This window comes from Canis aureus, chromosome 12, assembly GCF_053574225.1.
Source record: "Canis aureus isolate CA01 chromosome 12, VMU_Caureus_v.1.0, whole genome shotgun sequence".
Lineage (NCBI taxonomy): Eukaryota > Metazoa > Chordata > Mammalia > Carnivora > Canidae > Canis > Canis aureus.
This window is the reverse complement of record NC_135622.1, coordinates 44,587,783-44,615,503: the sequence shown is the minus strand read 5'-3', so window position 1 is coordinate 44,615,503 and position 27,721 is coordinate 44,587,783. Positions and strand designations below refer to the sequence as shown.

At 47.4% G+C, this 27,721-nt stretch overlaps 2 protein-coding genes across 20 annotated transcripts in view; one reads left to right on the top strand and one right to left on the bottom strand.

Moving 5' to 3' along the window:
- Positions 1-5: 5 nt before the first annotated feature.
- ADGRF3 (adhesion G protein-coupled receptor F3) lies at positions 6-25,999 on the bottom strand. Of its 18 annotated transcripts, XM_077843832.1 has the most exons (18): positions 25,680-25,997; positions 24,190-24,312; positions 23,749-23,866; positions 20,219-20,391; positions 9,518-9,888; positions 8,471-8,531; positions 7,903-8,070; positions 7,246-7,419; positions 6,503-6,721; positions 5,753-5,962; positions 5,140-5,283; positions 4,768-4,964; positions 4,204-4,383; positions 1,886-3,268; positions 1,355-1,396; positions 1,203-1,265; positions 736-791; positions 6-140 (listed from the first exon to the last, which is right to left on the bottom strand). In XM_077843832.1, the coding sequence occupies exons 5-18, from the start codon at positions 9,599-9,601 to the stop codon at positions 89-91; spliced, it is 3,033 nt and encodes a 1,010-aa protein (XP_077699958.1). In that variant the 5' UTR covers positions 9,602-9,888; positions 20,219-20,391; positions 23,749-23,866; positions 24,190-24,312; positions 25,680-25,997; the 3' UTR covers positions 6-88. The 18 variants fall into 18 exon arrangements, 16 of the variants coding, with proteins under 16 accessions (XP_077699958.1, XP_077699956.1, XP_077699957.1 ...); XR_013349549.1 differs by lacking the exon at positions 24,190-24,312 and having other exon boundaries at positions 736-815; positions 25,680-25,996; XM_077843830.1 differs by lacking the exon at positions 24,190-24,312.
- A 111-nt stretch (positions 26,000-26,110) lies between these two features.
- Positions 26,111-27,721, top strand: part of SELENOI (selenoprotein I) — a 43,019-nt gene continuing 41,408 nt past the window's right edge. Inside the window, exon 1 of one of the 2 annotated variants that reach the window (XM_077843857.1) lies at positions 26,111-26,347. Coding sequence is in view for 1 of the 2 variants with exons in the window: in XM_077843856.1 (XP_077699982.1) it covers positions 26,291-26,347 (57 nt within the window). In the remaining variant the exon portion in view is untranslated. The remainder of the gene's footprint in view (positions 26,348-27,721) is intronic. The other variant, XM_077843856.1, reaches the window with a different exon arrangement.

Below are 27,721 nucleotides of genomic sequence, written 5' to 3'. Positions count from 1 at the left end.
AGACGTTTTTACTTGCAATCATTTCGAATTTTAATATCTATTGATTATGTTTACTGAAGAGGCAAGCTTATTCATTAGGCAGCTTTAGCTAGTTTTCACGATATTTTTGCTTGAATAGCTTAGGGGTGGGGACAGGTGACCTGCAAGAGAAAGGAACGTGACTAGTGGAAATATTAGCCTGTCCTTGCTGAACTCTGGGAGGGCAGAGGGGCTCTCAGAGCACTGGGCCAGGGCCCACCTTGGTGGATTCAGACACATTCCCTTGACTCCTTTGGAGGAGGAGGAACACAGGCTGTGTGTGTGGTTCCCTCAGAGCTCTGCCTTCCCCTCTGGAAGGGCTCAGCCCTGCAGCTCTGGGCTGCTGAAGAACTTGCAAGGCTGCCTTCCCCTCTGGATACTAAGCCCATCAATGGCAATTCCTCTGAAGCAAGGGTTTTTCAGGATAATTAAAAATTGGACAGTGCAAAAAGGAATTTTCAGAGAACTAAATCAAGGATTGTTGGTAGTAAAAGTCCCCCCAGCTTTCTGTGAAAGCAATAGAAGGTGCTATGCCATCTGCTCTCTCAGGCCTCCACCTCACCCCATCCAGAAATGTCTATGCTGGAGAAGTCTGTCTTCCAACCCTTGGGCTGGGACAGCTAGATGAAGAGGAGTCTTCTTTGCCAGGAAGCCCTTTGCTACACTCAGCTTCACTCCGTGCTGCTCACACTGCTTCCAGGAAGGCTTGCTTCTCACCTGGCGTCTTCACTTCTTCCTCCACGGTGCTCTGGGACGTGGGATTCATACGTAGCCTAGGAAGGGGCAGAGTGGCCCAACTGCAGAGCGATTGTTATTGTCAATTCCCCTTTGATGAGGCTGTACCCATCACGTCCTCCTCTGTCCTCCTGCCAGGGCCACAGAAATCCTAGGGACTTCGCCCTCAGCCACGCTGACTCCCATGCTTATCTTAACTTTTCCCTTCATACAGTAACTGAAGGCAGACTTTCAAATGTTAAAACCAGAAACAAAATGAGTCTCCAGGAGCCCAGTGGCCTGACTCTGACTGCTCTGACCGGGCTCCTGTCTCCATTGTTGGTTAGAACCTGAAACATGCTCATTCTACAAGACAGCCCCAGTCTTCTCTTGGCTTCTAGCTGTGCCTGTCTCCTCTCGGGAAGGCTGCTCTCAGCGGGAGAACTGAGGATCTGAAGCCAGCAGCTCACCAGGGAGATGGTGGAGTTGGGGGATTGGGTGCGGCAGAAGCGTTCGAGTAAAGCCTCTCGTACCTGCGAGAGAGATTAAGGCCCAGGTAATGCCAGCCCAAGGCCTGACGCGGGCACCGCAGGTCAGCCGGGGGTTAGGTGGGTGGACTCACCTTCTTGTCCATGAGGCAACCAAACAGTAAGATGAAGACACCCTGAAAAGAGGGATATGGGGATACATTAGTCAACGAGGGAGGAATCCCCCGAAATCAACTCTCCCTCTCCTCTTCCTCAGCCTCTGTCCTGGCTAATTCATGTCCTGAGGCTTCCCATCTAGAGTTTTCCTTTTTTTTTTTCCATCTAGAGTTTTCTGTACATTAGCATCATCTGGTGCATAGAATCCGTTTCAGGTGCTTCTCTTACTGTTTTGGTCACAAAGGAGATTCCCAAGTTTTGGGGTTCTGGCAATTCGGACTTCCCTGGCAAAACCAGATACTGTTTTACAGGTAAGAAAACCAAAGCTCACAGAGGTCTGTCCAAAGTTCTCCAGCTAGTCAGTGGAGGAACTGGGATCCAAACCTAAGTCTACTAAAATTCCTGAGACTGTTTCTTCCGCTCCACCGTGACACCTCCTTAAGAAGGGACTGGCCGTGGCTTAGACTGTGTCAAAGGATGAAAAGCACAGCCACCATGTTGTCACCCACCTGGGTGGTGTTGAGAATCGTGAAGATGTAGTGAGGAATTATGGAGACTTCCTCCAGCAGCGTGGCCAGGCCCAGCCCCCAGGTGAGGCCGAAGATGGGAGTGAGAACGAGCAGGGCTTTGATCACCCCCAGAAGGGCATGGCGCTTCTTCACCTGGGGCCCCTCGGACAGTGAAGGTCTCAGGAGCTTCAGCACAGCCATGGCTAGTACCAGCCCATTCACACCCACGATGGCCAGCACTGGCCCCACAAACGCATAGAGCGCCCCTCCCTTCCCATTCAGCCAGCATGCCCCCTCCCCCAGGTATTGCCCTCGGGGTAGGTAGAGGCCCAGGGCAGCGCCTGCAAACCCCATTGGGCACATGTAGCCGAGGACCACCATCAGGGAGAGCACTCGGCCCTTGGACAGCTGACGGAAGACGAAGAGCAGCTGGTGAGCCAACATCAGGGCCTGAGCCAGCATCCAGAAAAAGGTGGCCAGGTAGAGGAAGTGACAGAGGAAGGCGGCAGCCAGGCAGAGTGGGCTTCGGGGCCCTGGAGGAAGCAGTGGGGCTCCCAGGAAGCAGGTGTCAGCAGCCAAAAGGCAGAGCACCACGTTGAGCAGGGCCGTGTGGCGTAAGTAGGCAACTTTGTTCTGCACCACCACTCTCCACACCAGCCTGTACACACCCAGGCACACAAGTAGTGCCAGGATAGAGGCCCCCAGGCCCACCCGACTCAGCAGCTCCAGGGTGGGGTTTTCTGGAACAGTGTTTCGGGACATGAGGATGGAGAAGGCAGTGAGGTGCCTACAGATACACTGAGAGGTCGAGTTGGCGCGGGCGCTCTGCACCCGGCACCCTTCGTCTGACCAGCCCCCCTTGCCCTGGAAGAGATGGTGGTCCCAGAACACACAGTGGGAAGTGCTATCTGTGCCCCCGAAATCCATGATAACTTCCCCTTGGTTGAAGGCCTGGCCGCCTGCCATGATGGAGATGGTGAGGACCAGCCCAGGAGTGGCATAGAGGGAGCTCCCCAGCCCTTGTCCATAGTTTGAGGGCAGAAGGTGGTCCAGTTTCTGCAGTACCAGGCTAGTAATACTGATGTCCGTTCCATTATGGCCCAGAGGGGCCAGTGAGCGTCTGGGAATGTGTGCCTGCAATGGGGGCTGAGTGGAGAAGGAGGCTCTGTAGTCAGCAGGAGATGCAGGTCCAAGGAGCTGGGTCTGCAGCCTCACGTTACGCAAGCTGAAGGAGAAAGGGTGATCCCGTGGGCACAGGCTGCGTGCCAGGATCTCCACGGCCAGCAGGAGATCTGAGCCTGCTGAGGGCTCCTGGGCCTGCGCTGGGGCCCACAGAGAGCTGGTGTCCATGTCTAGGACCTTGTCTGTGGTCTTCAGGAGAGCCTGTGACAGCCAACAGAGAGATCCCAATGGAGAGATGAGCCCTGGCTGCTAGAGCCAACAGCACTGGGCCAGGGGTACAGGGCACTATAGGCCCCAATCTCACCTTTCCTGGTCCAGCAGAAGAGCCAAGGGTAAAGAGAAAGGGGGAGAAGAAAACAGACCTGTGAAGGGAGAGTTTCTACATGGGAAGAATGGGGAGCTGTTCAGCTAACCACTGGGGTGGCTTCAAGTACGTGGTCTCCTGATGCACATCCAGCCTCTCCATCTGACAAGTTTTCTCCCACCCCCCCGGCCATCATCACTTGGGGCACGTGGGCCCTAAGGGGGCCCCTCTTCAATTCTTTGACCCCTCTAGGTCTATAAAGCTAAGAATGGTGGCCCATGCTAGAGGGCACAATGTTCTGAAGTAGAAGGCCACACGCATGTCTGTCCCCCCATATGTGATATACATTCCCAGACAGGAAGAGTGTGTAGAGTGGTTGCCCCTGGTTATTCTTTTGGATGCAGCTCATTGGTCACCAACTGTTGCCCATATCGAGAGCTGATTTCGGTGAGTCCAGCAAAGCCAAGAGTGTTCATGTATCTCCATGTAGGTATCGTGTGTGTGTGTTTCAGGGAGCTGGGGGCAGGGGGTGTCTTCACACCATATCTATGCATCTGCATGTGCATGAATGCCTCTGAACTCATGTCTTCACACCTCTTCCTGCCTTCTCTGATCTCCCATGTGTTCCCACCATCAGACCTTCTCCACATTCCATGGCCTTGGGGACTGGTATCCGAGAGGAGAGATGGATCAGGGGAGCAGACGCTCAGCTCCTAGAAAGCTCTGCTGTCTGACAGCCCATGGTGATGTCAGGGGGATGGAAATGCCCAGAGGTAAAGAGCTTCGGGTCCCCACCTCCCAGCTGGCCCTTGCCATGGCTCAGAACTCTCACCTCCAGGGCCCTGCGGGGAAGCTGTATTCTTGTGTCTACCACCACCTTGGCCAGCAATGATATGGTGCCCAGCAGCGCCAATAAGTCAGAGGGCGAGCTCACCACTGCCACCTGCTCCGACAGCTGTGCCAGGATCTGGGACACCTCCGCAGCAGGCCAGCCCTGGCCTGCCTGTAGCAGCTGAGACAGATGAGACAGCCGGAATTGGGGAGTGGAGTGGGTGAGTCCTCACGAGGGAAGGGCCGCTCCTCCCCCATCCAGCTCTTTCCTCCGCAACCCTGTGCACCATCCCCAAGGGAGCAGGAAGCAAAGCTCGAGGGAGCCACATGGAAGGAACTGACACCCACGTTCCTGGGACAGACCCTTGGTGGGAATGAGATCGAGAATAGCACGCTCCACTCTACGGCTGCCGCCCGCACTCCGGGGCTCTGCTAGGCTCTAGTTCAGGGAAGGTGAATGACCTGAGGCCGGGCCGCGGGGGAAAGGCTTCTAAAGCCGGTCCCGAGTGAGGAAGGGGTAGGACCTGAGGCAGAGGCGCGTGGGCAGCAGGGCCTGAGGCGTTACCCAGGCTCTGTGATGCAGGGCCAGAAGCTCTGTGCGTGTGCAGCTGCTGCGCACGGGCTCCCACGCCCCATCAGGCCCACAGGTGCGCTCTACCAAGCCAGTCCTGTTCGCCGGACACGGGGCGTGTGCCACGTGGCCAGCCTTGGTGACATTCCAGGTGACAGCTGAGGAGTCCTCAGGGCAGGTGGTGTCGCCATCTGAAGAAGGGCATCAGAGAGGCTTGGTAACCACAGTCCAGCCCCAGCCTTTCCCCGGGCAGAAACCCGTTCAGGCTCTGGAGACTGGCTGTGGGGCTCCTGCGCAGGGGGACATCGAGGAGTGCCCAGGGCCAGCAGGTGGAGGTCAACTGGCTGGACCCCAAGCCCAGCATACCCTGGATGATGGTGACAGAGATGGGAACCCTGAGAAGGGCCAGCCCTGGGCTCTGCAGCTCACAGGTGTATGTGGTGTCGGCCGCAGGGCAGCGCTGAACGGTCAACACAAAGCACTGGGAGCCTGGCGTGTCCACTGAGGAAGCTGAAGGCAATGGGGGGGAGGGCAGTTACTGGGCCCGGAAGGGACCTGGAACCCGGCAGGCCCAGAGATGTCCTTTAAGTCTTTCTAGCAACTTCAAAAGCAGATGATGCAGTGGGGAAGAACTGAGTGGCACGCGGGCATTGAACTATGGAAGTGGAGCTTGGACTTTGGTGAGGAGCCCCTGGGGGTCTGTAGCTCCAGGACCTGAAGCCAGGTTCCTCATCTGTAAAATGGGAACTTTCATCAAACAAACTTCACAGAGTATGTTGCAAGAGTTCGTTAAGATTGTGTGAACACATGGAACACATTCTGCCCACAGTTATCTACACTCGGGTGGTTATTGTTGTATCAACAGAATCAGGATTGCCCGTGGGGTGCAGTGCTGGACTTGGACCCAAACTCCCAGGTGGAACTGCAGCCTCTGCTTCCTGTGAGCTGGGGAGCCAGCTGCCACCTGTCCCCACCATACCTCTGCTGCCCTCTTCAGGACTCCAGGAAGCTGTGTAGGTCAGATGTGTGCTGGGGATGCAGCAGGTCAGCTGGAAGCCAACGCAGGTGGAGGAGAGAATGGAGAGCTGGTCTGGAAGCCGAGTCACATCTGTCGCCTGCAGGGCCACCTTCACCACCTGGGACAGCTCCCACCTGAAGCCCTGAGCCTCAAAGCAGCACGTGTACTCACCTGCAGATACACACCTGCTGCACCTCCAGGCTCCTCCAGCACCCACCTGTGCCACAGAAGCTCTGCTGCTTCCAAAGCCACACCTGAGCTCTGCCCTCCCGGTCTGAGGCTTAAGCCCAGCAAGATCCCTGTTCCAGAAAGGATTTCTAGGAGGAAGAGGCCTGGAGAAGAGGCCCTTGCCTTTTTTTTTTTTTTAAGCCTGGAGCCATGAATGCTAAGGTGAGCTCCTTTCCCACTAGGGGATGCCCTTCCCACACCACCTGCTGCCACTGCAACATCTTGAAGCAAAACACACGGTCTGCTCTCTGTCAAAATGGACCCCCTACCTTCAGCATTCTTCTGTGATCATCGTTCACATCAGCAGGCCTCTTAGCCTTTGCTTCCCCAAAATAAATAAATGGAAAGATGCAAAGGGAAAGGAAGGGGAGAGAAAAACAGGAAGGAGAAGAGAGGGAGGAGGAGGAAGGTAAGGGGAGCAGGGGAAAGAAGGGTGAAAAGATTTGGAGGACAGAGAGACAAGAGGCAGGACAGGCAGGCTACCTGCCCATTTATGGGAGACATTGAGGATGCTGAGGACAGCCTGGCCCGGGCTAGAGGTCAGGGACACATGTGTCCCTGGCTGCAGGAGGATGGGTGTGGGGCTGCCCGGGGGCCGCAGGAACCAGTCCAGGTCAGTGGTTTCATGGTTCTTGACGAGGGTCAGATTGAGAGTGGAGCCAGGCGTCTGCACCCAGGAGTTGGGGCTCAGTGTTCCGGGGGCTGCAGGGAGGCAGGAGGCAGCAGCCCCTTAGAGCAGGAACTGTGGCCCTCTGCGGCTAGGCCCTCACTCCTACCCCATCTTCAGGATCCCATTCCTCCTCACTCCCTCCCCACCACCCCCAGCACTGTTTTGTTTTGTTTTGTCCTGGATGAGTGCAGGTGTTGTAGTCCGGCTGGAGGACCCTGTCATTGGGACCAAACAGGGGAGCCTTGTGGCCCATGATTTGCCCTCCTCTGGGTAGCCTGGGGCTGCTGGAGCCCCATCCTGGCCCTCTGGGGTCAACAATAGGTGCTCTAGCACATTCTCTCCTTGTCCATGTGTCTCAGGAGCCCTGTTGTTCATTAGTCTCACTACTCAGGTCCCAAGCTTGGGTCTGTGACCCGCCAGGGTAACTGGGATTTCTCCCACCCGCCGGAGGTCCTGGGCTTGGGCCAGCTGGCTGAGATTTGGGGGTAAGAGAGGAGAAAATACACGCTTTCTTTCCCTTGGGCTCATTGGTTTCCACGTTCCCAACCTTCCTCACCAGGTGGCAGCAACTGGCAGTACCCGGCTTCTGCAGGGCTGAAGACCAGACAACCGCAGGGCCTGTGGTTGTGAGGCATCTGGCAGGCTTGGTGATGGGAGCAGACACTGGCGTTCCACTGGTACCCAGAGAGGCAAGCGCAATGGCTGTAGCCTTCGTGGTCGACATTACACTCTGCGGCAGAGGGAGGGCCAAGAGGCGGGCAGGCTGAGTGAGCCAGCCAGGTAGGACGAACAACTGCCTGATACCTGAGAGGCTCTAGGGCTGGCTGTCTGGAGCCATCCCAGAGTCACAAGAGCCCCAGCCATCAGGGACTGCCCCCTCAGCCAGGGTTCAAAGCAGCAGACGTCCTGCTGGGCCGTCATCAGGGGAGGGGGAGGGCAGAGAAGTCTGAGCCCACCACCATCTGCCCAAGAGGGTCTTTGTCAAAGTTGAGAAGATGAGGACATGGAGCAGGAAGGGAAGGGTCTGTCTGGTGGGGAGGTGGGGAAGGAGCTGGCCTGGAGACCCTCCAGGAAATGGGAGGGGCCGGCAGTAGTTCAGGCAAGCTGGCTGCAGGAGGCCTGGGACGCCGTGTCCCCTTCTCTCTGAGCCCCCGGTCCCCCACAAGTGATGTAAGAGCCATTGAGAGGCAGGGCTCAGTAGAATGCCCCCTACCTGTCGTGAGGCTGAGGCCAGTGAGAGTTCCTGGGGAAGAGGAAGCTGAGGCAAGGGGCAGAGTCAGGGTCCCGGAGAGTGCCAGTGGCCAGGTCTGATCTGGAAAGTCCATCTGTACATAGACCGAGGCCAGCGCTGATTCTACAGGAGCAGAGGCAGAGGCAGCGGCTGGAGAGGAGAGGTGGCAAGGCCACAGGCTGGTCCTCTTGTGCCTCCCACACCTGGCTGCACACTGCCCTGACAGCACCCAAGGCAGATCCCACCTCCCACAGCCCAGCTAGGTGCTGATGAGACTCCAGAGAGTTGTAACCCCTCACTGACCATGTGCATTCACACAAGGCGCCATGTCACCCTCTCCCAAACCCTCAGTTCATAGATGAAGCTCTCGAAGATGAATGATTTTCTTAAGGCCTCACAGCTAGAGACCTGGCCTCTGGACCTGTGTGACCACGGGGACGGCCGTGGATCCAGTCCTCTGTATGCCCTCCTCTGCCTCATTCTCTGCTCCCCACCCCCAAGTCCTTCCTCTCTTCCCTCCTTCCTCCTCCTGCTCACTCCATCCACTTACCACTTGCTCCACTCTTTTGGTCCAATTGCTGCCCCAGTTCCCCTCCAGCCTGATTCTGTCCCTGGAACAGAGCACAGGGGAGAGATCTCTGAGATTTCTTCCAGGGACACCTTCTTCCCCAAGCTGCTCAGGTGCTGGCTCAAGTAACCTAGCATGACTCCATCTCTTCCAAGCTCTTCTTTTTGCCAGAATCAAGCAAGCACCTCAGAAGAGGAAAGCAGGTTTCTAGTAGGAGGCGCCAGGGATACAGTCCCTGGGACTCTCCCAGGGCCTGCAAATCCCCCCTGAACCCAGGAACCAGGCACACCCTGGAGAGTCAACATGCTTTGTTTAATTCCTTCCTGAATTTACCTGTCCCTGGGCCTCTAATTGAAATGGCTATGTCTGGAACCCCAATGGGGAGGGCTGGGCAGAGCTGGGGGTGAGGTGGGGGCAGAAGCCTGGGGACTTCTGTTCCCTCCATAGGAACTGCCACGAGGGGAAGCATAAGGCAGCATCTTCCCTTAGTCCCCCGTTCATTCGTTCGTGTAAATTAATTCCTTACCAACTCCTCCTTCTCTCAATATTGTATGTGAATGTGGGTATCTATCTAAAAACAGATACACATGTCAATATGGGTATGGATTCGGATATGGAGAGAGATACAGATGTCTTCCTGGGAAAAAACAGAAACCAAAAAGTGCTGATCTCGACTCTGCTGTCTTTCTTCAGATTCTCTCCTGTCCTCTATGCCCATGGTTTCCAAGTCTGGAAAATTCTTCTTTTCTTTCCATTTTTAAATTGTAACCTTGACCGGGAGAGCCTGTATCCAGAGGGCAGCTGGTATCACTGGAGTTCACAGTGACTCAAAGAAACAAAAGCCATCCCACACCTCTCAAAGATTTATAACAAACTGGCGTCTCTTGTTTTTACATTACTTCCTCTCCCTCCAGCCTTTGCTCTGCCACCTGTCCCTTCATCCACACCTTGCTGCCTCTCATGATGACATATGTCACCCTATGTCACCTCTGTAGACCTTCCCTGGGTCCTCGCCCCAGTCTTACTCACAGGTTGGGATGCTTGGGCTACTGGTGACCCCACCAGTGGGAGAGTCATGGCCAGGAGTAGCACGGGGCCAGCTGAACAGACCATGGCTCAGTGAAGCAGTCCTCAGGAGTCCTCCGGCTGCTGCATGATGCAAATTTCCTCAGAGAAGAGCTGGCGGGGCTCAGCAGAGCTGGGATGGGAAGGAAGAGGCGATGGGAGCCAGCGGAATGAATTCACAGAGGAAGTGCTACAGTCTGTGACTGAGTCACATGGGCATCTAGGTCTCTGTGGGGCCACTTGGAACCCACATGCCCTAGTGAGAATGGTCTGTGCAGGTTCCCCCTGGGGTCTGAACCAAAAACTCTGGGACCTGGAGAGGGATTAAATAAAATCTTAAAAAAAAAAAAAAAAGACAACATGTTTGTAGCCTGATGATTGAGTAAAAGGGCCAACCTTAACATAATTACTTTTAACATAATAATTTTTTTTTAAGATTTTATATGTTTATTCATGAGAGACACAGAGAGAGAGAGGCAGAGACATAGGCAGAGGGAGAAGCAGGCTCCATGCAGGGAGCCCGACGTGGGACTCCATCCCGGGTCTCCAGGATCAGGCCCTGGGCTGAAGGCGGCGCTAAACCGCTGAGCCACCCAGGCTAGCCTAACATAAGAATTTTTTTATCTTACATTAGTAACATAGAAAATGGGCAAAACCCAAAAAAAGTCAGTTTACTGAAAAGAATTATCAATAGTTTGATACCACATTGAAATAAGAAAATTAAATTGAAAACAAAAAAGAAAAAAAGACAAAAATCAGGAAACAAAAAAGTTAAAAAAATGAAATAAGAAAATACTCTGAAACTAATTATCAAAAGATAAGACATTGATCATATTCAATGTTGACAGTAGTGATACATGCATCCAAAAATGTGTGTATAAGTACGTTCAAGGCAGAGTTGTTTGTGATAGCAAATATGTTAAACAACCAAAATGCCCATTCAAAAGGGACATTTCCAAACAACATAACATTGTGGAAAAGAAGTGAAGTAACTCTATTTTGCAGTGAATCCCAATATATATGGTGAAGCTTAAAGTGTATATTATGCTCCTTTTACATAAAAAAGGGAATCTATATTAAATAGCTGTGCTTTTTATACTAGAATATTTCTGGAAAAATATCAGAAAGGTGGCAACTGTTGCTTCTGGGGAAGGGGATTAAAGGTGTGGATGTGTCTGTTTAATATATATTTTTTCGAAACATAGGCATGTGTTTTTCTAATTGAAAAAAGAAAGCATAGATTTAAACATGCACACACGCGTGAGTATGCACACACACACACACACACACACACACACAGAGTTCCCAGGGCAAAAATCTAGCCCCAACACATTTCTATTTCCACCACCACCTCAACTCTCCCCTTGCTAGGACGGCTGCTGAAGCGTAGCAGACACACAGAAGAATTATATGCATGGGAACAAAGACTTTGTTAATAATTGATTTCAGAGAACTTGAGAATGGTGAAGAATCAAGTTTGAGAAGCTGGATGTGTGAGGCCGTCAGCACATTGGGAATTGTCTACCGAGGGGCCTAGGGGATGGGGCCTCCCCGGCAGCATCTGGCACAGTCACCAGAGTGCATCAGTCAAAGCATGAAGCAGTCCTGGATGATGCTGGACAGGGTCTCTCAAGGAGGAGGGACTAGAGGTGGAACTGTCTGTAATCTGAGAGAAGTTTTTTTTTTTTTTTTTTTTTTTTAAGATTTTATTTATTTATTCATGAGAGACACAGAGAGAGAGAGGCAGAGACATAGGCAGAGGGAGAAGCGGGCTTCGTGCAGGGAGCCCGATGCAGGGCTCGATCCCGGGACTCCAGGATTACGCCTTGGGCCAAAGGCAGGCACCAAACTGCTGAGCCACCCAAGGATCTCCAATTTGAGAGAAGTTTAAAACATTTTTGCCTGTACCAAAAATGCCTACAAAAGATTGGAAGGAGGGGCACCTGGTGGCTCAGTGGTTGAGCATCTGCCCTTGGCTCAGGGTGTGATCCTGGGGTCCTGGGATCAAGTCCTGCATCGGGCTCCCCACAGGGGCCTGCTTCTCCCTCTGCTTATGTCTCTGTATCTCTCATGAATAACTAAAATCTTAAAAAAGTAAAAAGGAAAAGATTGGAAGGAAATGCTACAGGCTTAGAAAGTGTCTGTTGACTTTACTTCAGGATTCCTCAGGGCTTAACGTCGTGTACCAGAGGCCCTAAGTAATATTTGTTTTAAATGACTCAATCAAGGTGGCTTGGTAGTTCAGTCAGTTATGGTTTGCCTTTGGCTCAGGTCATGATCCCAGGGTCATGGGATCGAGCCTGCACTGGGTTTCCTGCTCAGCAGAGAGTCTGCTTCTCCCTCTGCCCCTGCTCATGCTCAAATATAATACAGAATCTTTTTAAAAAAATGAACCAATCAGGGATCCCTGGGTGGCGCAGCGGTTTGGCGCCTGCCTTTGGCCCAGGGCGCAATCCTGGAGACCCGGGATCGAATCCCACATCGGGCTCCCGGTGCATAGAGCCTGCTTCTCCCTCTGCCTGTGTCTCTGCCTCTCTCTCTCTCTCTCTCTGTGTGACTATCATAAACAAATAAATAAATAAAAATTTAAAAAAATGAACCAATCAATAATTGAAACACACCACAGGGCACCTGGGTGGCTCAGTAGTTTAAGTGTCCAACTCTTTCTCTCAGGGTTGTGAGTTCAGGCTCCATGTGGGGCTCCACACCCAGCATGGAGCCTACTTTTAAAAAAGAAAAGCAGCAGCAGCACATCAAGACATAAACAGTGGTTGTAACTAAATGGTAGGATTTAGCATGTTTTCCTATGTTCTGTATTTTTCAATTTTGTTCTATAATGAAAAAAAAAAGTCTTAATAAAAAGTATCAAATCTTGAGGTACCTGGTGGCTAAGTGGGTTAAGCAACTGACTCTTGACTGTCTCAGGTCGTGATCTGGGGGGCAGTGTCTCTTCTCAACGGGGAGTCTGCTTCAGAGTCTCTCTTTCTCCCTCTCCCTCTTCCCCTCCCCCTGCTTGCGTGCATGTGCTCTCTCTCACTCACTCTCAAATTAATAATCTTAAAAAAAAAATCTTAACATTCTCAACTCCTTTCTTGTGGACCAACCAGGTTCAGAGTCCTTCAAGTTTGCCCAGGTGTCCCAGGTTGCCAGGAAGCATCCAGAGGCTGAATCAGGTCTCAGGCTTAGGGTGGGGTTCAGGCAAACAGGTACTTAATTGCTGCCACCTACCTACTCCCAAGTCCAAGGTCAACTGTAAGGCTATTGGCCTCTGTCCTACATGCCTAATGAAATTTGGAAACCAGTAGGTTTCTATCCCTGCTAGCAGCTTCTCTGGGATCGTAGGTTGTACCCTGGGTGAAAGAAATTTCCTTTCCATTCCTTTGTGTTTTGAGCCCTCCAGACCATGTCAGCAGGGTCTTTGAAAACAAAGGATTGTAATCTGGGTTTCTCTTATCTATATTCAAACAGGTTATTTTAGGAGGTTTTACTTCCTTTACTATGTAAACTACTAATAGGTTACTAAAGAATAAATGTAGCTTAGACTTTTATCCCATGTGAATCCTAACTTCTTAGTCTCTTTCCACCTGACATGACAGGACATTACTGGAAACATTGAATGACATTAAATGTTGGGAAAGGACCTTAGCTGAAATACTGATGCAGGCAGGTTGGGTCTGAGGATCCAGAGGGGGGTCTGGATCCAGAACCAGCCAAGAAGCTTCTTGGCTTTGTGCAGGATAGAAGTCAAATGTGAGCCAGGGGGAAGTGAAAACAGAATATACTGAATAGTGTGAGTGACGGAGAATAGATGGAGTGTCTGGGAGGCTCAGAAAGGAAAATCTCCTTGTTGCTGGGTGTCAGGGGTTTACATTGGGAAGGGGTCTTTGAAATATGTTCCTTCAGGAATCCAGGGTAGGGTCCAATCTCAGGTGAGTGACCGGTGAAGAATTGCTGTTATTTCATAAACTGTTGAAGGTGGGAACTATTGATGCCAGCATCAGCCAAGGTTTGTTCAAAGCTAGTGTCCTAGAACAGGTTTGGGATCCGGCTCTTCTTAGATGTTGTCAGGTGTTTGGGGGCCGAGGATGAAACTCAGAGAATGATTAATTCTCTTGTTCCCCTTTGGAGTGGGAATGTAACTTCTCTGGTTTTTACTCAGATGCAAGCTGAAATATAGAACGTGAGCAAATAGGGCCTTGCAGGGAAACAGGAGAAATGGAGCCTTTTCAGTTCCCCCTACCTCAATATTATCTACTCCATCTACTCCAGCTCTCTCACTTTATAGAAGAGGAAAAGGAGCCAGGGGATCACACAGCTTGTGGAAGACAGAATTAAAGCTTAAAGCTGGGTCTTCTGACTTTGAATCAAAGGAATTTAGATAAAGGGAATTATGATGGATCAATTTAAATATAGAATAAAAGGAATTTCTGGCCACAAAAATGCATTAAAGATACAATGAGATAGCATTTGATCCAACAAAGAATACAGTTCTTCAAAAGGGCTTCTTTTCCTGAGGAGGAGAGGAAACCAATATAATATAAAATCAGGTGAGAGTGTGGAAAGTATGTGCATAAGAATCAAGCAGTTCTTTGAAAGTCAGCTCATGAATACCTTACTTATTTAGCTGTCCTTAATTCAGCAAATGTGGTCATTGGGAACAAAGCTGTGATGTGCAAGGAAAAATATGAAATGTCTTATACAAATCACAAAAGGCTACAGGATGGTAATATGACTCCATGAAAGAAGAACAATTTTATTCTGAGTTTGAAAAAGTACGTGTTCAGGTTTGAGAAGGGGCATGTAATGGAGAAGCACACATGGGAGTCAGACCAGCTGGGGATCACAAGGAGCTTATTACTGGAAGAGCTGAGTGAGAGAAGACGGTTTGGATCTTCACCAGATGCACTTCTCAATACATCCTCCTTGAACTGAATTTACCTAAGCCAGTCCCTGCCATAGCCAAGCATCTCCGGGTCTCCCTTGTAGGGACGAGTTTGCTCAGAATGAGTCTGGAGGACTGGCCATTCCCAAAGAGGGATCACCCAGAGTTTATTCTGCACATCTTACCAAGCAATTAAATGGCTCTTTCCTTGGGGAAGAGGGAGAGGGAACAAAGACTATATATCCTTCTGGGGAGGAGAAGCTCCCTCTCCTGGGTGGAAACGTGAGAAGAAAAGAGTAAGTATTCCTTGCCAACACCATGCGAGATTATAACGAGATTTATTTCAATATTCCAGAGAAAGAGAAAACTGGAAAACTTCATTTAATTAATAACAAAATAGACAAATGAGTAGATTTCATAAAGTTAGTAAACCTAGAAAATCTGTTTCAACAGTATGTTACAAGCCTCAGGAGACTGTGTGCCAAGAGCAAAAAAATAGTAGGTACTTGTTCTGGAAGCCTATTGTCAGTGATTCTATTCCTCTTACTTTCTGACTCACTTCCTAGAATTACCCTCCACCCATAATCCCAGGTTTACTATGAAAGTAGTCACCTTATAAGAGTCATGCTGCTGCTCCCTGAGTACAGTACAGTCAGTGAGGACACATCTAATGCCACGCTGGAACATTTCTCTCTTCTGAGATATTCTGGGAGCCAGGACCTAGTGAGAGCCTGAGCTTGGACCTGCCACATATAAAAAGCAGCTACTGGTTTTTGGTTTTGTGGAGAGGACTGGGGAAACGGTCCACACTCAAAGGGAGAGTGAAGCTAACATGTGGACAGAAACAGAAGTAAGAAGAGTCCACTTTTTCAACTTTAGTTTATTCTTGATGCTCCTTTGCACTCTTGATCTTAAGTTCCATTAGGGACCCAACTTCTTTTAATGATTTCCCTTCTTGCTTGAGCTAGTTAGAGCAGGTTTCTGTTATTTGCAGCCAAAGGAATGTGTGTGTAGATACATGCTCAGAAAAGCCAAGGAAGCTGTGATGGTGGAAAAGTGGTATTATGTTAAGTTACAGAATTAAAGAACTTTGTGATTCAAGACAACCATTTAATCTTTCTGGAGACCTCTCTTTTCACATCAATACAATGAAGAAGTTGATCTTTTTTTATATGATCTTTGTAGCACAGTTGACCCTTGAATAACATGGGTTTGAATGGCACAGGTCCACTTAGATGAATATTTTTTCCCCAATAAATACATGTAGTACAGTGCTATAAATGCATTTTTTATTCTTTATGATTTTTCTTTCTTCCTCTTTTTTTCTGGAATAGCTGACACATGATGTTAATTTCAGGTGTACAACATAGTGGTTCAGCAACTTTATACCTTGTGCCATGCTTACCATGCATAGCTCACCAAGTGTAGCTACCATCATGCACCATACAACGCTATTACAATACCATTGACTATATTCCCTATGCTCTACCTTTTATTCCTGTGACCTATTCTTTTCATTCCATACCTGGAAGCCTGTACCTCCCACTCTCCTTCACCCCTTTTGCCGCTCCCCCTCCACTCTCTTCCTTCTGATTTTCTTTTTAAGATTTTATTTATTTATTCATGAGAGACACACGGAGAGAGGCAGAGACATAGGCAGAGGGAGAAGCAGGCTCCCTGAAGGGAGCCCAATGTGGAACTCGATCCAGGGACCGGGATGACGCCCTCAGTTGAAGGCAGACGTGCAACCGCTGAGCCACCCAGGCGTCCCTTCTTTATGATTTTCTTAATATTTTGTTTTCTCTAAGTTACTTTATTGTAAGAATGCAATATATAATATATATAACACACAAAATATATGTTGTTTATGTTATCAGTAAGGCTTCTGGCCAACAGTAGGCTATTAGTGGTTGTTTTTGGGGAGTCAAAAGATATACGTAGATTTCTTACTGTGCTGGGGTTAGCACCCCTAACCCTCAAGTTGCTCAAGGATCAATTGTACTTTAAAAATCTTGTTCCACTTTCTTTTGACCTTCATGGTTTCTGATGCAAAATCCATAGTTATTGTTCCCTTGTAAGTAATGTATCATTTCTATGTCTGCTTTCAAGTATTTTTCCTTTGTCCTGACTGTTATGTGGGTGGGCTGGGCTTTTTTAAGGCTTACCCTGTTTTGGATTCACTGAGCTTTTTGCATATGTAGCTTTATGTATTCCGTCAAATTTGAGCATTTCAGCCATTATTTCTTCAAATATTTTTTCTGCATCACATTCTTTCTCCTTTGGTTTTAGAATTCTAATGACAATTATTATTATTATTATTATTATTAAAGATTTTATTCATTTATTCATGATAGAGAGAGAGAGAGAGAGATGGGCAGAGACACAGGCAAAGGGAGAAGCAGGCTCCATTCAGGGATCCCGACGTGGGACTTGATCCCGGGACTCCAGATCATGCCCTGGACCAAAGGCAGGAGCCAAACCGCTGAGCCACTCAGGGATCCCCTAATGACAAATATTAGACTTCTTTTTTTTCTGTATTTTTTCATAGACCCCTGTGGCTTTGTTCAGTTTTTCAAATGTTTTTCCCCTCTGATGTGAATAATAGATGTGATCAAGTTAAGGATCTTGAGATAGGGAGATTATCCTGGATTACCTGGGTGGACTCAATGTAATTACAAGGGTCCTCATACAAGGAAGGAACAAGAAATGTTCCTCCTTTTTTGTGAGGAACAAAAAAGAAAGATCTACAACTGAAGGAGAGGTTGGGGTGATGTGCTTTGAAGATGGAGAAAGGGACCATGAGCCAAAGAATGCAGGCAGCCTCTAAAAGCTAGAAGAGACAAGGAAATGGATCTTCTCTGGAGCCTCTGAAAGAAATGCAGCCTTGCTGACATCTTAATTTTAATCCTAGAAGATTCACTTCAGATGTCTCATCCTCATGACTGTACCATATGACATTTGTTTTTTCTTTTTTAAAAATTTTTATTTATTTATGATAGTCACAGAGAGAGAGAGAGAGAGAGAGAGGCAGAGACACAGGCAGAGGGAGAAGCAGGCTTCATGCACTGGGAGCCTGACGTGGGATTCAATCCCGGGTCTCCAGGATCGCGCCCTGGGCCAAAGGCAGGCGCCAAACCGCTGCGCCTCCCAGGGATCCCTGTTTTGTCTTAAATCACTGTATTTGTAGTAATTTGTTACAGAAGCAATATGGAACAAATAGAATCCATGTAGTAACTTAAATTTTTGATTATTGTATTACCATTTGGATCTTTGCGCTTTTCTTTTTAATGTAATGCTATTTTACTTTTAAAAAATTGAGATAAAATTCACTTAACATAAAATTTTAAAGGGTACATTTCAATATTTTTTAGTATATTCCCAAGGGTGTACAATGATCACCACTATCAGTTCCAGAACATTTCATCACCCCAAAATAAATCCCATACCCACTAGTACTTATTCTCAATCCTCTTCACTCTTATCCCCTGGTGATCATGATTCCACTTTGTCTCTATGGATTTACATATTCTGGACATTTCATACAAAGGGAACCATATAGAATATGGTCTTTTGTACCTGGCCTCTTTCACTTAGCATAATGTTTAAAGGTTTATCCATGTTGTATCGTGTATCAGTCCCCCATTCCTTTTTATGAGTAAATAATATCACATTGTTTGAATGTTCACATTTTGTTTATCCATTCATTAGTTGATAGACATTTAGGTTGCTTCTATTTTTTGGCTATTATGAATACCACTCCAGGAGTGGTATTGCTGGGTCATCTGGTAACTCTGTTTAACTTTTTGGGGAACTGTCAAGGATTTTTCCATATATGCTGCATCGTTTTGCAATTCCACTAGCAACAACATGCAAGAATTCCAATATCTCCTCATCTTTGCCAACACTCATTATTTACTGGAGTTTCCTCTATTTTTTTTTTTTGTACCCACTTTTTAAAAAGATTTTATTTATTTATTCATGAGAGACACACAGAGAGAAAGAGAGAGAGAGAGAGAGAGAGAGAGGGAGAAGAGAGAGAGAGGCAGTCAGAGACACAGGCAGAGGGAGAAGCAGGCTCCATGCAGGGAACCTGATGTGGGACTCGATCCCGGACTCCAGGATCATGCCCCGGGCTGAAGGCAGGCGCTAAACCACTGAGCCACCCAGGGATCCCTTTATCTTTTTAATGATTATATATTTTATCCCACTGATTTACCATAGTTTACAGTTTGGGTCCTTAATTCATTGTACATTTTGATTGTCTGAATTTCCCCCCTGCAATGATAAAATATGGCTCTTTCTGAATCTTGTCAATGGAGATTCTTATCTTTCAGATTATTTCCTGGAAGTATGTTCTTCCAAACTGGAGTTACCAGGGCAATGAGTATGAAAAGTATTACAGCACCTGTTGCTGCCAGCAACATACATTTCTCTATTTCCTCATAGTCTAATTTAATTCAGTGAAAACTTACTAAAGCCCCTCTCTTCCTTGCTGCTCGCTGCCAGCAGAGGTGGCAGCCATTTCCTACTCCACACCATGGCTGCGCTCTGACTTCTAGTGAAGCCCAAGATTTTTAAAAGAGGACAAAGAAGTTCCTCTGGCACCAACCAGACCAATAATGTCAAAATTAAGTGCAACTGGAGGAAATAGAGTGTGCAGAAGATCAAGGGCCAGACCTTGATACTCAGTATTGATTATAGGAGTAGCACCAAAACAAAGCACACGCTGCCCAGAAGCTTCCAGAAGTTCTTAGTCTACAATGTCAAGGAGCTTGAAGTGCTACTGATGTGTAACAAATCTTATTGTGCAGAATTGCTCACAATGTCTCCTCTGAGAACTTCAAAGCCACTGTGGAAAGAGCAGTCCACCTGGCCATCAGAGTCACCAATCCCAATGGCAGGCTATGCAGCAAAGAAAATTAATAGACAGCTTATGTGCATGCCATATTTTATGTTAGTAAAACCATAAAATTACCCCCCCCCCAAAAAAAAAGCTTACCAAGGACTTACTGAGTACTAGGCATTATGCTAGGTCCAGGGTTTACAGATGTGGTCCTTACCCTCAAGGCACTTAGAGTTCAGTAAGACAGATAAGAAAATAGATAATTTCATAACATGTAAGTATGAATAAAGAAGTATGCACAGGATGCTGTGGAAGCACAGAGAAACAGTGGGAACCCAAACCCATAAGTGTGTCAGGGGAGCACTGGGAGGATGAGTCAAAGATAGGAATAAAGATAAAAGAAATTCAGAGCAATCAAGGAGTTAGATGTTTCAAGGAAACAGCAGCAGGCAGTGGAAGCTGATGAAAAGTCAGAAAAGAAGTCTGAAAGTGTCCATGTGATTTAGCAACAAAGTGGAAGAGCCTGGAAACAGCCATTTTTCAGTGGAGCTTGTGAGGTTGGAAACCAGACTGGAGAGGGTTGAGATGAGTGGGAGATTTGGAAGTAAGAGACAGATTATGTTGAGTAAACAAAGCCTCATGACAAGGATTTTTACTGTTTAGTTTGTTTTGACAGTCTTTTTTTTTTTTTTTTTTTAAAGATTTTATTTATTTATTCATGAAAGAGGCAGAGAGAGAGAAGCAGCCTCCATGCAGGGAGCCTGACGCGAGACTCGATCCTAGGTCTCCAGGATCACGCCCCGAGCCTAAGGCAGGCGCCAAACCGCTGAGCCACCCAGGGGTCCCAGCAGTCTTTTTTTTTTTTTTTTTTTTTAGTACCTTAAAACAATTCAAGCATCATTTACTGGTTCCCAATCTCTTCCTGATGAAGCATACTTACTCTTTTAGCTATTGTAGCTCATCTGAGGTGGCAGAGTGTTTGCAAAGATGGTTGCAATAATGCCTCCCCATCCTTCCGTGCAGGCTCTACTGCCAGGTGACTTTGCCATTCCATCTATTAAGAGGTGAATCTATTTTCCTTCCCATGAATCTGGGCTGGGCTGCTTGCTTGCCCTGTCCATGAGAATGAGACAGAAGTGACACTGTGACTTCTGAGCGTAGGCCTTGAAAGGCCTCACGGTTTCCACTCCTGCTGTCTTGGGATAGTAATAAGACCATCAGGACTAGCAGGACTGCCCAGCTAAACCCAATCCCAATTCCCGACCCACAGAATTAAAGCAAATAAAATGGCTGTTATTTTAAGTTACTAAGTTTTGTGTGATCTGTTCCGTGGCAATAATTAGCTTTTACATCTGCTGAACCTTTTATTTTCTTGCAGCTCATGCCAACTAATAGGACATTTCATAACGAAAGGCTAAGTATCATTAGTCTATCAAAGAGCTATTTCCATATCTTATCTCCTTGATTATCTAAATATTAAATCAGTATCTATAAGATCTCAAAGTCTTTATTTAGAGTTTTGTTTTGATTCTCTTGGTTTCTTATCCTTAAGTCAATTCTCTAAGACAAAATATCTCACACTTTTAACAGTAAACTTTTTAAAAAGGGGGTCGTGAGGGGAGGAGGGAAGAAAAACTGAAGAGCCAGGGCAGTACTGGTCATTCACAGAATGCAGTAATAATGTACTCCTTGCCTGGAGTCCATGTTTTATTCAAATTTGTATCTCCAAGGTCTGTAATGGTTTCTGTATTTGACACATGGCTAGAGTTCAACAAGGATACAGGAAAAGATAATGAAGTTGTAACTTCTACACATTGTTTCATATTTGTATGTCTTGTTTTCTGAAAGTAGAGCGGGCTTTTGCTACAGTTCAGCAGGCAGCACAGCCTTGGGTGTTACAAGGAAGATCTCAAAGCCTTATGTAGTAGACATCTATTTGGCAACTATTGCCTGAACCTCTGTCTCAGCTTTTTGGGGATTCCTACAGGAAAATGAAGCATGGCAATATTTCCTACTCTCTTGCTCTTAGGTTTTTCTGCTAGTACCTTTCTCTTTCACTGAAAATTGTTGATCTCAATTCCAGTGATCTCGGTTCCATGAAGACAAAAATAATTCTTACTCAAAAATGGGGTGTTGGGGCACCTGCACGGCTCAGAGATTGAGCATCTGCCTTTGGCTCAGGTCGTGATACTGGGATCCTGGGATTGAGTCCCACAACAGGCTCTCTGCAGGAAGCCTGCTTCTCCCTCTGCCTATGTCTCTGCTTTTCTGTGCCTTTCATGAATAAATAAATAAATAAAATCTTAAAAAAAATGGAGGGGTATCTTGTATGGCTCTATGTTCAAACTGGAATAATAAAAATAGTGGTTATATTTGGTTATATCTGCAGATCTGACATTAGATGAGCCAAAAAGGAATACGGAGAAAGGAATAAAGAATAAGGAGATGGGGTCATGCCACTATGGCTACCCATCTGAAAGATCTGTACTTGGTTTACCTAGAGTTCTGCTTCCATTATGGTGCAATAATAATGGGGAGAGGGATGCTTGTGTAGGAGAGGTATCAATTCTCTGCTCAGAAAATACAGATGCTGGGTCACTATCAGAACTTCAAGGATGCTCAAAATAAGCCCAATATAAAATTTTATGTGAGATCAATTTTTAAAACATTTTATTTTTAAGCCATCCCTACACCCAACGTGGGGCTTGAACTCACAACCCCGAGATCAAGAGCTGCATGCTCCGTCACTGAGCCAGCCAGGCACCCCTGTCTGAGATAAAAATATTTCTCTTTTTATATATAACAGTCATGTTCGTGAATAATGGCTATTAAAGAGAAATAATCCCTCATCTCCAAAACAAGAATGGTTATGTATGCACAGTCTAAATAAATTACTAGACCTGTCATTTTACTCTTATCATACTAGGCTCCTGGTTCCTTCTGAACGTTTACACTAATTCTCTCTGGGTTTTGCATGACTACGGACACAACTGAGTTTGTGTTCAAAGATGAAGGGAACAAAAATGGCCAGAAAACCTTTGGGAGGCTGGTGGGGTGACAAGTCCCAGAATAGCAGAGACACTACCCTCCTCTACTGACAAGGGAGGTAGGAGCTACAAAGCAGCATTAGCTTATGCTGAATCCCAGTATGTTGCACAGACTTTTTCTGTGATCAAGAATTTTTTTTTAAAAGACTTTATTTATTTATTCATGAGAGTCAGAGAGAGAGAGAGCCAGAGACACAGGCAGGGGCAGAAGCAGATTTCCCACAGGGAGCCTGATACTAGACTCGATCCCCGGACTCTAGGATCATGACCTGAGTCAAGGGAGATGCTCACCAACTGAGCCATCCAGGTGCCCCTGTAATCAAGAATTGGATTGATGACCCACTCAAATAGAATTTCTACACATTGTTACCTAGTAGGATTATGTTTGAAATATGTAAAATACAGCAAAGCCCAGGCAGACAAAACCTAACTTGAGAAGGTTTACTCTAGCAAGGGAATTCCATTTTTAAGAAAAAATAAGCAACTCAATGAGGTTGTTCAGTTCTTCCCTAGTGTCCACCCCCCTCCAATCACCTCTAGCCTTGACTTGAGAGTTTTCCCCTTTTAAGGATCTTACCATGGTAACTTGTAGAAGCAAGGTGTAGTGGAGAAATTATGGAAGTTTGATGATCTGTGTTCTTATTCCAGTTTTACCACATACTGGGTGCCTTGGGTGAGACATATATTCCTTCTGTTATTCTGTTCTGTACAGTTAGGCCCATTGCTCAGGCTTGTTAAGATGATCTAGTGAGGTGTGCCTGAGTGGCTCAGTTGGTTAAGTGCCTGCCTTTGGCTCAGGTAATGATCTCAGGGTCCTGGGATTGAGCCCCGCATCAGATTTCCTGCTTAGTGTGGAGTCTGCTTCTCCCTTTCCCTCTGCTCATGCTTTTTTTCTCTCAAATAAAAAAATTATTATTATTTTTTAAAAAGATGATCTAGTAAGATGCCAAATTCCTTTGCGAATCATAGAATTGATTAGTATTAAGGCATTACTGTTATTTTAAAATGGAAACCAAATCATCGCTGTTTTATAAGCATCCTTGGGGAACCCTGACCATTTTTTTACCACTTTAATAACTTATATTGGAGTTTTTAAACTATATTAATCTTTAAGTTCCAATTTCTAGATATCTCTATTTTTCTGACAGCCTCTTACTTAGGACTAAATAAAACAGAAATGTCAGGAGTGAAAACACTTTTTTCCCCCCAGGTTATATTACAAAGGTGATAACATTGCTTCTACTACAAATATTTTCTATGATGATCATTCTGGAAGGCAGAAAGTGTGATTAGTGTATGACATGTAGAAGAGATAAACTTCAGTGAGTGAGGTGGCAGATAAGGGATAGGTAAACACAGGTTGGTTTTTTTTTTATTTTTCTATCCCCTACAGGTCTTATATCAAAAATCATTTGAGGCATACCTGGGTGGTTCAGTTGGTACTCCCATTGGATCTGCGCTGAGTTGGTACTCCCATTGGATCTGCTCCCATTGGATCTGCGCTGATACTCCCTCTCCCTCTGCCCCTCCTCCTACTCTTTCTAAAATAAATAAATATATCTTTAAGAAATAATTTGATATGAATATTTAAGAACTCTTCATATTGATTAGAAGAAATACACAGTGGATGAAATCTGTAGCATATTCCTTGGAAGGTAGCTTTTTTTTTTTTTTTTTTTAATTTAGAATCCAATTTTAATTTAGATTATATTCATCCAAACTCCTTCAACAAACACTTCACCTCAACAACTTAGTTCAGTGCAATGCTCAGTTTCCCTATCCCCAATATGGGGGTCAGGCAGTTCCACTGAATGTGAGTTCACTGTATGTCAGCCAGCACGTCAGAGCCAGCGTCTCTTCTCACCCGGTTGTGCTGATGGAGCAGCTCCCACGCTTGCAGCTGTGATCCAGAGGGTGTCTATGCTGAATGCAGAAACTGCCAGGACACTGGTCACAAGCCACCTGCAGCATCTCTTCTTGTTCCCCACTTTTGAGCATCAGTACGTAAAAATCTTTTTTAAGATTTTATTTATTCATTCATGAGAGACACACAACAGAGAGAGGCAGAGACACAGGCAGAGGGAGAAGCAGGCTCTCTGCAGGGAGCCCAATTCGGGACTTGATCCTGAGACCCTGGGACCACAACATGAGCCAAAGGCAGACGGACCGCTCAACCTCTGAGCCACCCAGGCACCCGTAAAAATTTTCTTGAATGCAAAGGGACATTTATGTGCAGCACGAGTAAGATGATGAGTACATTGTCCAAAAGTCTTATTTAGTGCAAATTCAGTTTTCTTATCTATACACAGAAAGGATTTAAATACAGTACATGCATAAAGGAAATACTTTTATGTTCAAGGAGGTGGTTTCATAGTTTTCCTTTCATTAGAGCCAATTTCCCTCCTAAAGGGAGATTCACATTTCTAATGTCCTCAAAGCAGATGGTGCACAGCACATCAAAGAGATCTTTGCTCATTCATTCAACAAAATGTATTAACCATGTATTATCTGCAAGGCACTAGACTATAGGACATGGGGGATGTTAGGATGTACAAGATACAAATTCTCTTCTTAGGACAAGTGAGGGGAAACAGTCACTCAAGCTTATTGATCCTCTGCCATGTACCAGGTCCGATGACAGAGGCTTTGTATCTATTACCTCACAAGCATCTCATACTTTAGAAGGTAAGACACACGCGGAAATAATAATATGCCTGGCATATACTGAGCGCCTATTAATTAACTGTTTAATGAATAAGGAACCTAAGAGATCTCAAAATAATCACCCTTGTTTAGAGACCCAGAGATTGAGAGGCCCCCTTAGTGGTTTCCGGTGCCAAGAATCTCACTTCGGGTTGGGTAGACCACTTCCGAGCTGTGTAACGAATGGTCTGATCCTGGGCAGGGCAGGTCATCTGAATTTTGACTTCCTAATCTGCGAAGTGGGGAAAAGTGCCTGCCACTTCATAGTATTGTTTTGGGGGTTGGTGAAAACCTATGTAAGGTTTCCCGCAAAGAAGGCGCTCAAAAAGAAAAAAAAACAAAAAGTGGTAGAAACTCTAAGACTACATTTTACTATCGGATGGATACACTCGAGCCATTGATCTAGTGTTCATTCTACAACCGGCTCCAGTTAGGTGCACACGCTTCCTGCAAACGCACTTCAAGACCCCTAGGGACGCGGAGACCAGTGCTTCTATCTGGTGGGAGACATTAGCGACTGCAGTTTGACTGAGTGGAGAGGCCTGAGGGACGTCTCCGGCGCCCTTTCACGGCCCTTTAAACTGCAAAGCGCCTGCCACCGACGTGCCCCCCCGGCTTCTCGACCTCTCATCACGAATCCTGAGCACCTACCGCGCGCAGCGCACCGTGCCAGGAGCTTGGAGCGAGCCAGGCACACATTCCTTCTCCGGGCTTTTACGTCACAGCTTGAGGGAACTAAGCTCTCTTCCCTGACGTACTCCTGAACTGGTTGGTAGGAAATCAGCCTCCCCTCAACGTTAGCCCGAAACCTCCCCACTGGAACCATACACAAAACCTCCCGCCTCTCGCGGCAGGGAGGAGCAAGGCCTCCTGGGAAATTGACCTTTAGCCTCCACTCAGTCCTTACTTCAGCTCACCAATTTTGACGCTAGCGAATGAAGCGACGAGAAAATCTGGGAGGCGGGACTTAGTGTTGTCTGATCCACGCTGATTGGACAGCGGCGGCGTGAGGGGATGGACCGCGTGAGCAGGCTGGCGACCCTCCCTCGGTGGGCGGGGAGAGGTGGAGGCTGCGCTTGCGCACTGGGGAGGCGGCGGAAGTGGCCTGAGGTGGCTACGCGTGCGCGGTGGGAGGAGCGCGGCTCTACTAGCTCCTTTGCCAGCCGAGTCCTCCCATCCTTGCCCAGCTAGTGTGGTGCTCGTGTTTCCGCACCTCGTCGCGGAGAGTCGCTGCCGAGTGGGCGCTCGGTGTTCGGGTCGTCATGGCTGGTTACGAATACGTGAGCCCGGAGCAGCTGGCCGGCTTTGATAAGTACAAGGTAGCGCGGGGCCCCGCGGACGCCCCTCTCCCTCCTCTTCCCGGCCTCTCCCAGGGCGGCTGAGGGGCAGGCGCGGTCCGTGTCACCTTGTGCCGCGTGGCTCCGAGCGGGCTGGCGGGCGTTTGTCCGGGGGTCCTGCCGAGACCTCGGGCTTTGGGGTCAGGGTGCGGGGGAGCATCCTAGGCCCGCCGCCTACACTCGGTACTCTCCCGGGGGATCGCCTTTTCCGTAGGAGACCGCTCGACGAGAGTGGAACCGGAGAATTCCCTGTGCTTCTTTACTTTATTATTATTGCTATTATTATGTTGGCTGATGCGGTCCCCCTCGTGGTGTCTTAATTGCCTTCATTTTAACGAAGCCTCCACCTGCCTCTTGCATACGACTCAGATAGAGACGGTTTTTGGCAGAGGAGGCCCGGGGAGGGGGAGTAACTACTGAGGCCATTCTGCTGATGCACTCCACTTCTACTCCCAGGAAGGAGGCTTCCTCAGCAGTGGCTTGTGGCGCTGGGGCTGTCAGTTGAAGTAACTGTGCACAGAAGGGACTGTGTAGTAGGAGGAGAGCGGGCTATGGAGTACGTAGAAACCTGATACCAAACTCTAATTTCTTTGCATGGCGTGGGGCCAAGTAATAGTCTCTGTCGTGCAAAATGATTATAGGGATTTGTGAGGGGCCTGACACCGAATGGGCCTCCAGTAAATGCTGGCTGTTAACTTTCCTCCACATCTGGTTTTCCTCCCCTCCTCCCTTAGCAGTGAATGACTCCACTGTCCATCCAGTTTTCCAAGCCCGAAATCTGGGCTGTAACCTTTCATCTTCGCTGTCACTTTCGCTCTTGATTCCTCTACCTCACCCACCAGGCAGTGAATCACTCGGTTCTGTACCTTCTATCATTGTTAGCCTAGCTAGAAGAAGAGTGATTCTATTATCACTCTTCCCACATACACTTTAGGTAATCTTTTTCCTTTAGAACACTTTTAGAATACATTTGCAGAAAAATCATGAAGGTAGTAGAGCTCCCTTATGTCTCATACCCGGTTCGGTTCTCCCTATTATTAACATCTTACATTAGTATGATACCTTTGTCACGATTAATGAACCAATATTTACACATTATTAACTGAGGTCCATACTTGACTTACATTTCCTAAGTTTTCACCTAATACCCTTTTTCTGTTCTGGGATCTCATCCAGGATATCACATTTTACTTAGTTGTCTCCTTAAGCTCCTCTTGGCTGTGACGATTTATCAACTTCCCTTCTTTTTTGATTGCCTTGATAGTTTTGAGGAGTTCTGGTTATGTATTTTGTAGAATGACCGTCAGTTGGGATTTGTCTGTTTTTCGCATAATGAGGCAAGGGTTATGGGATTTG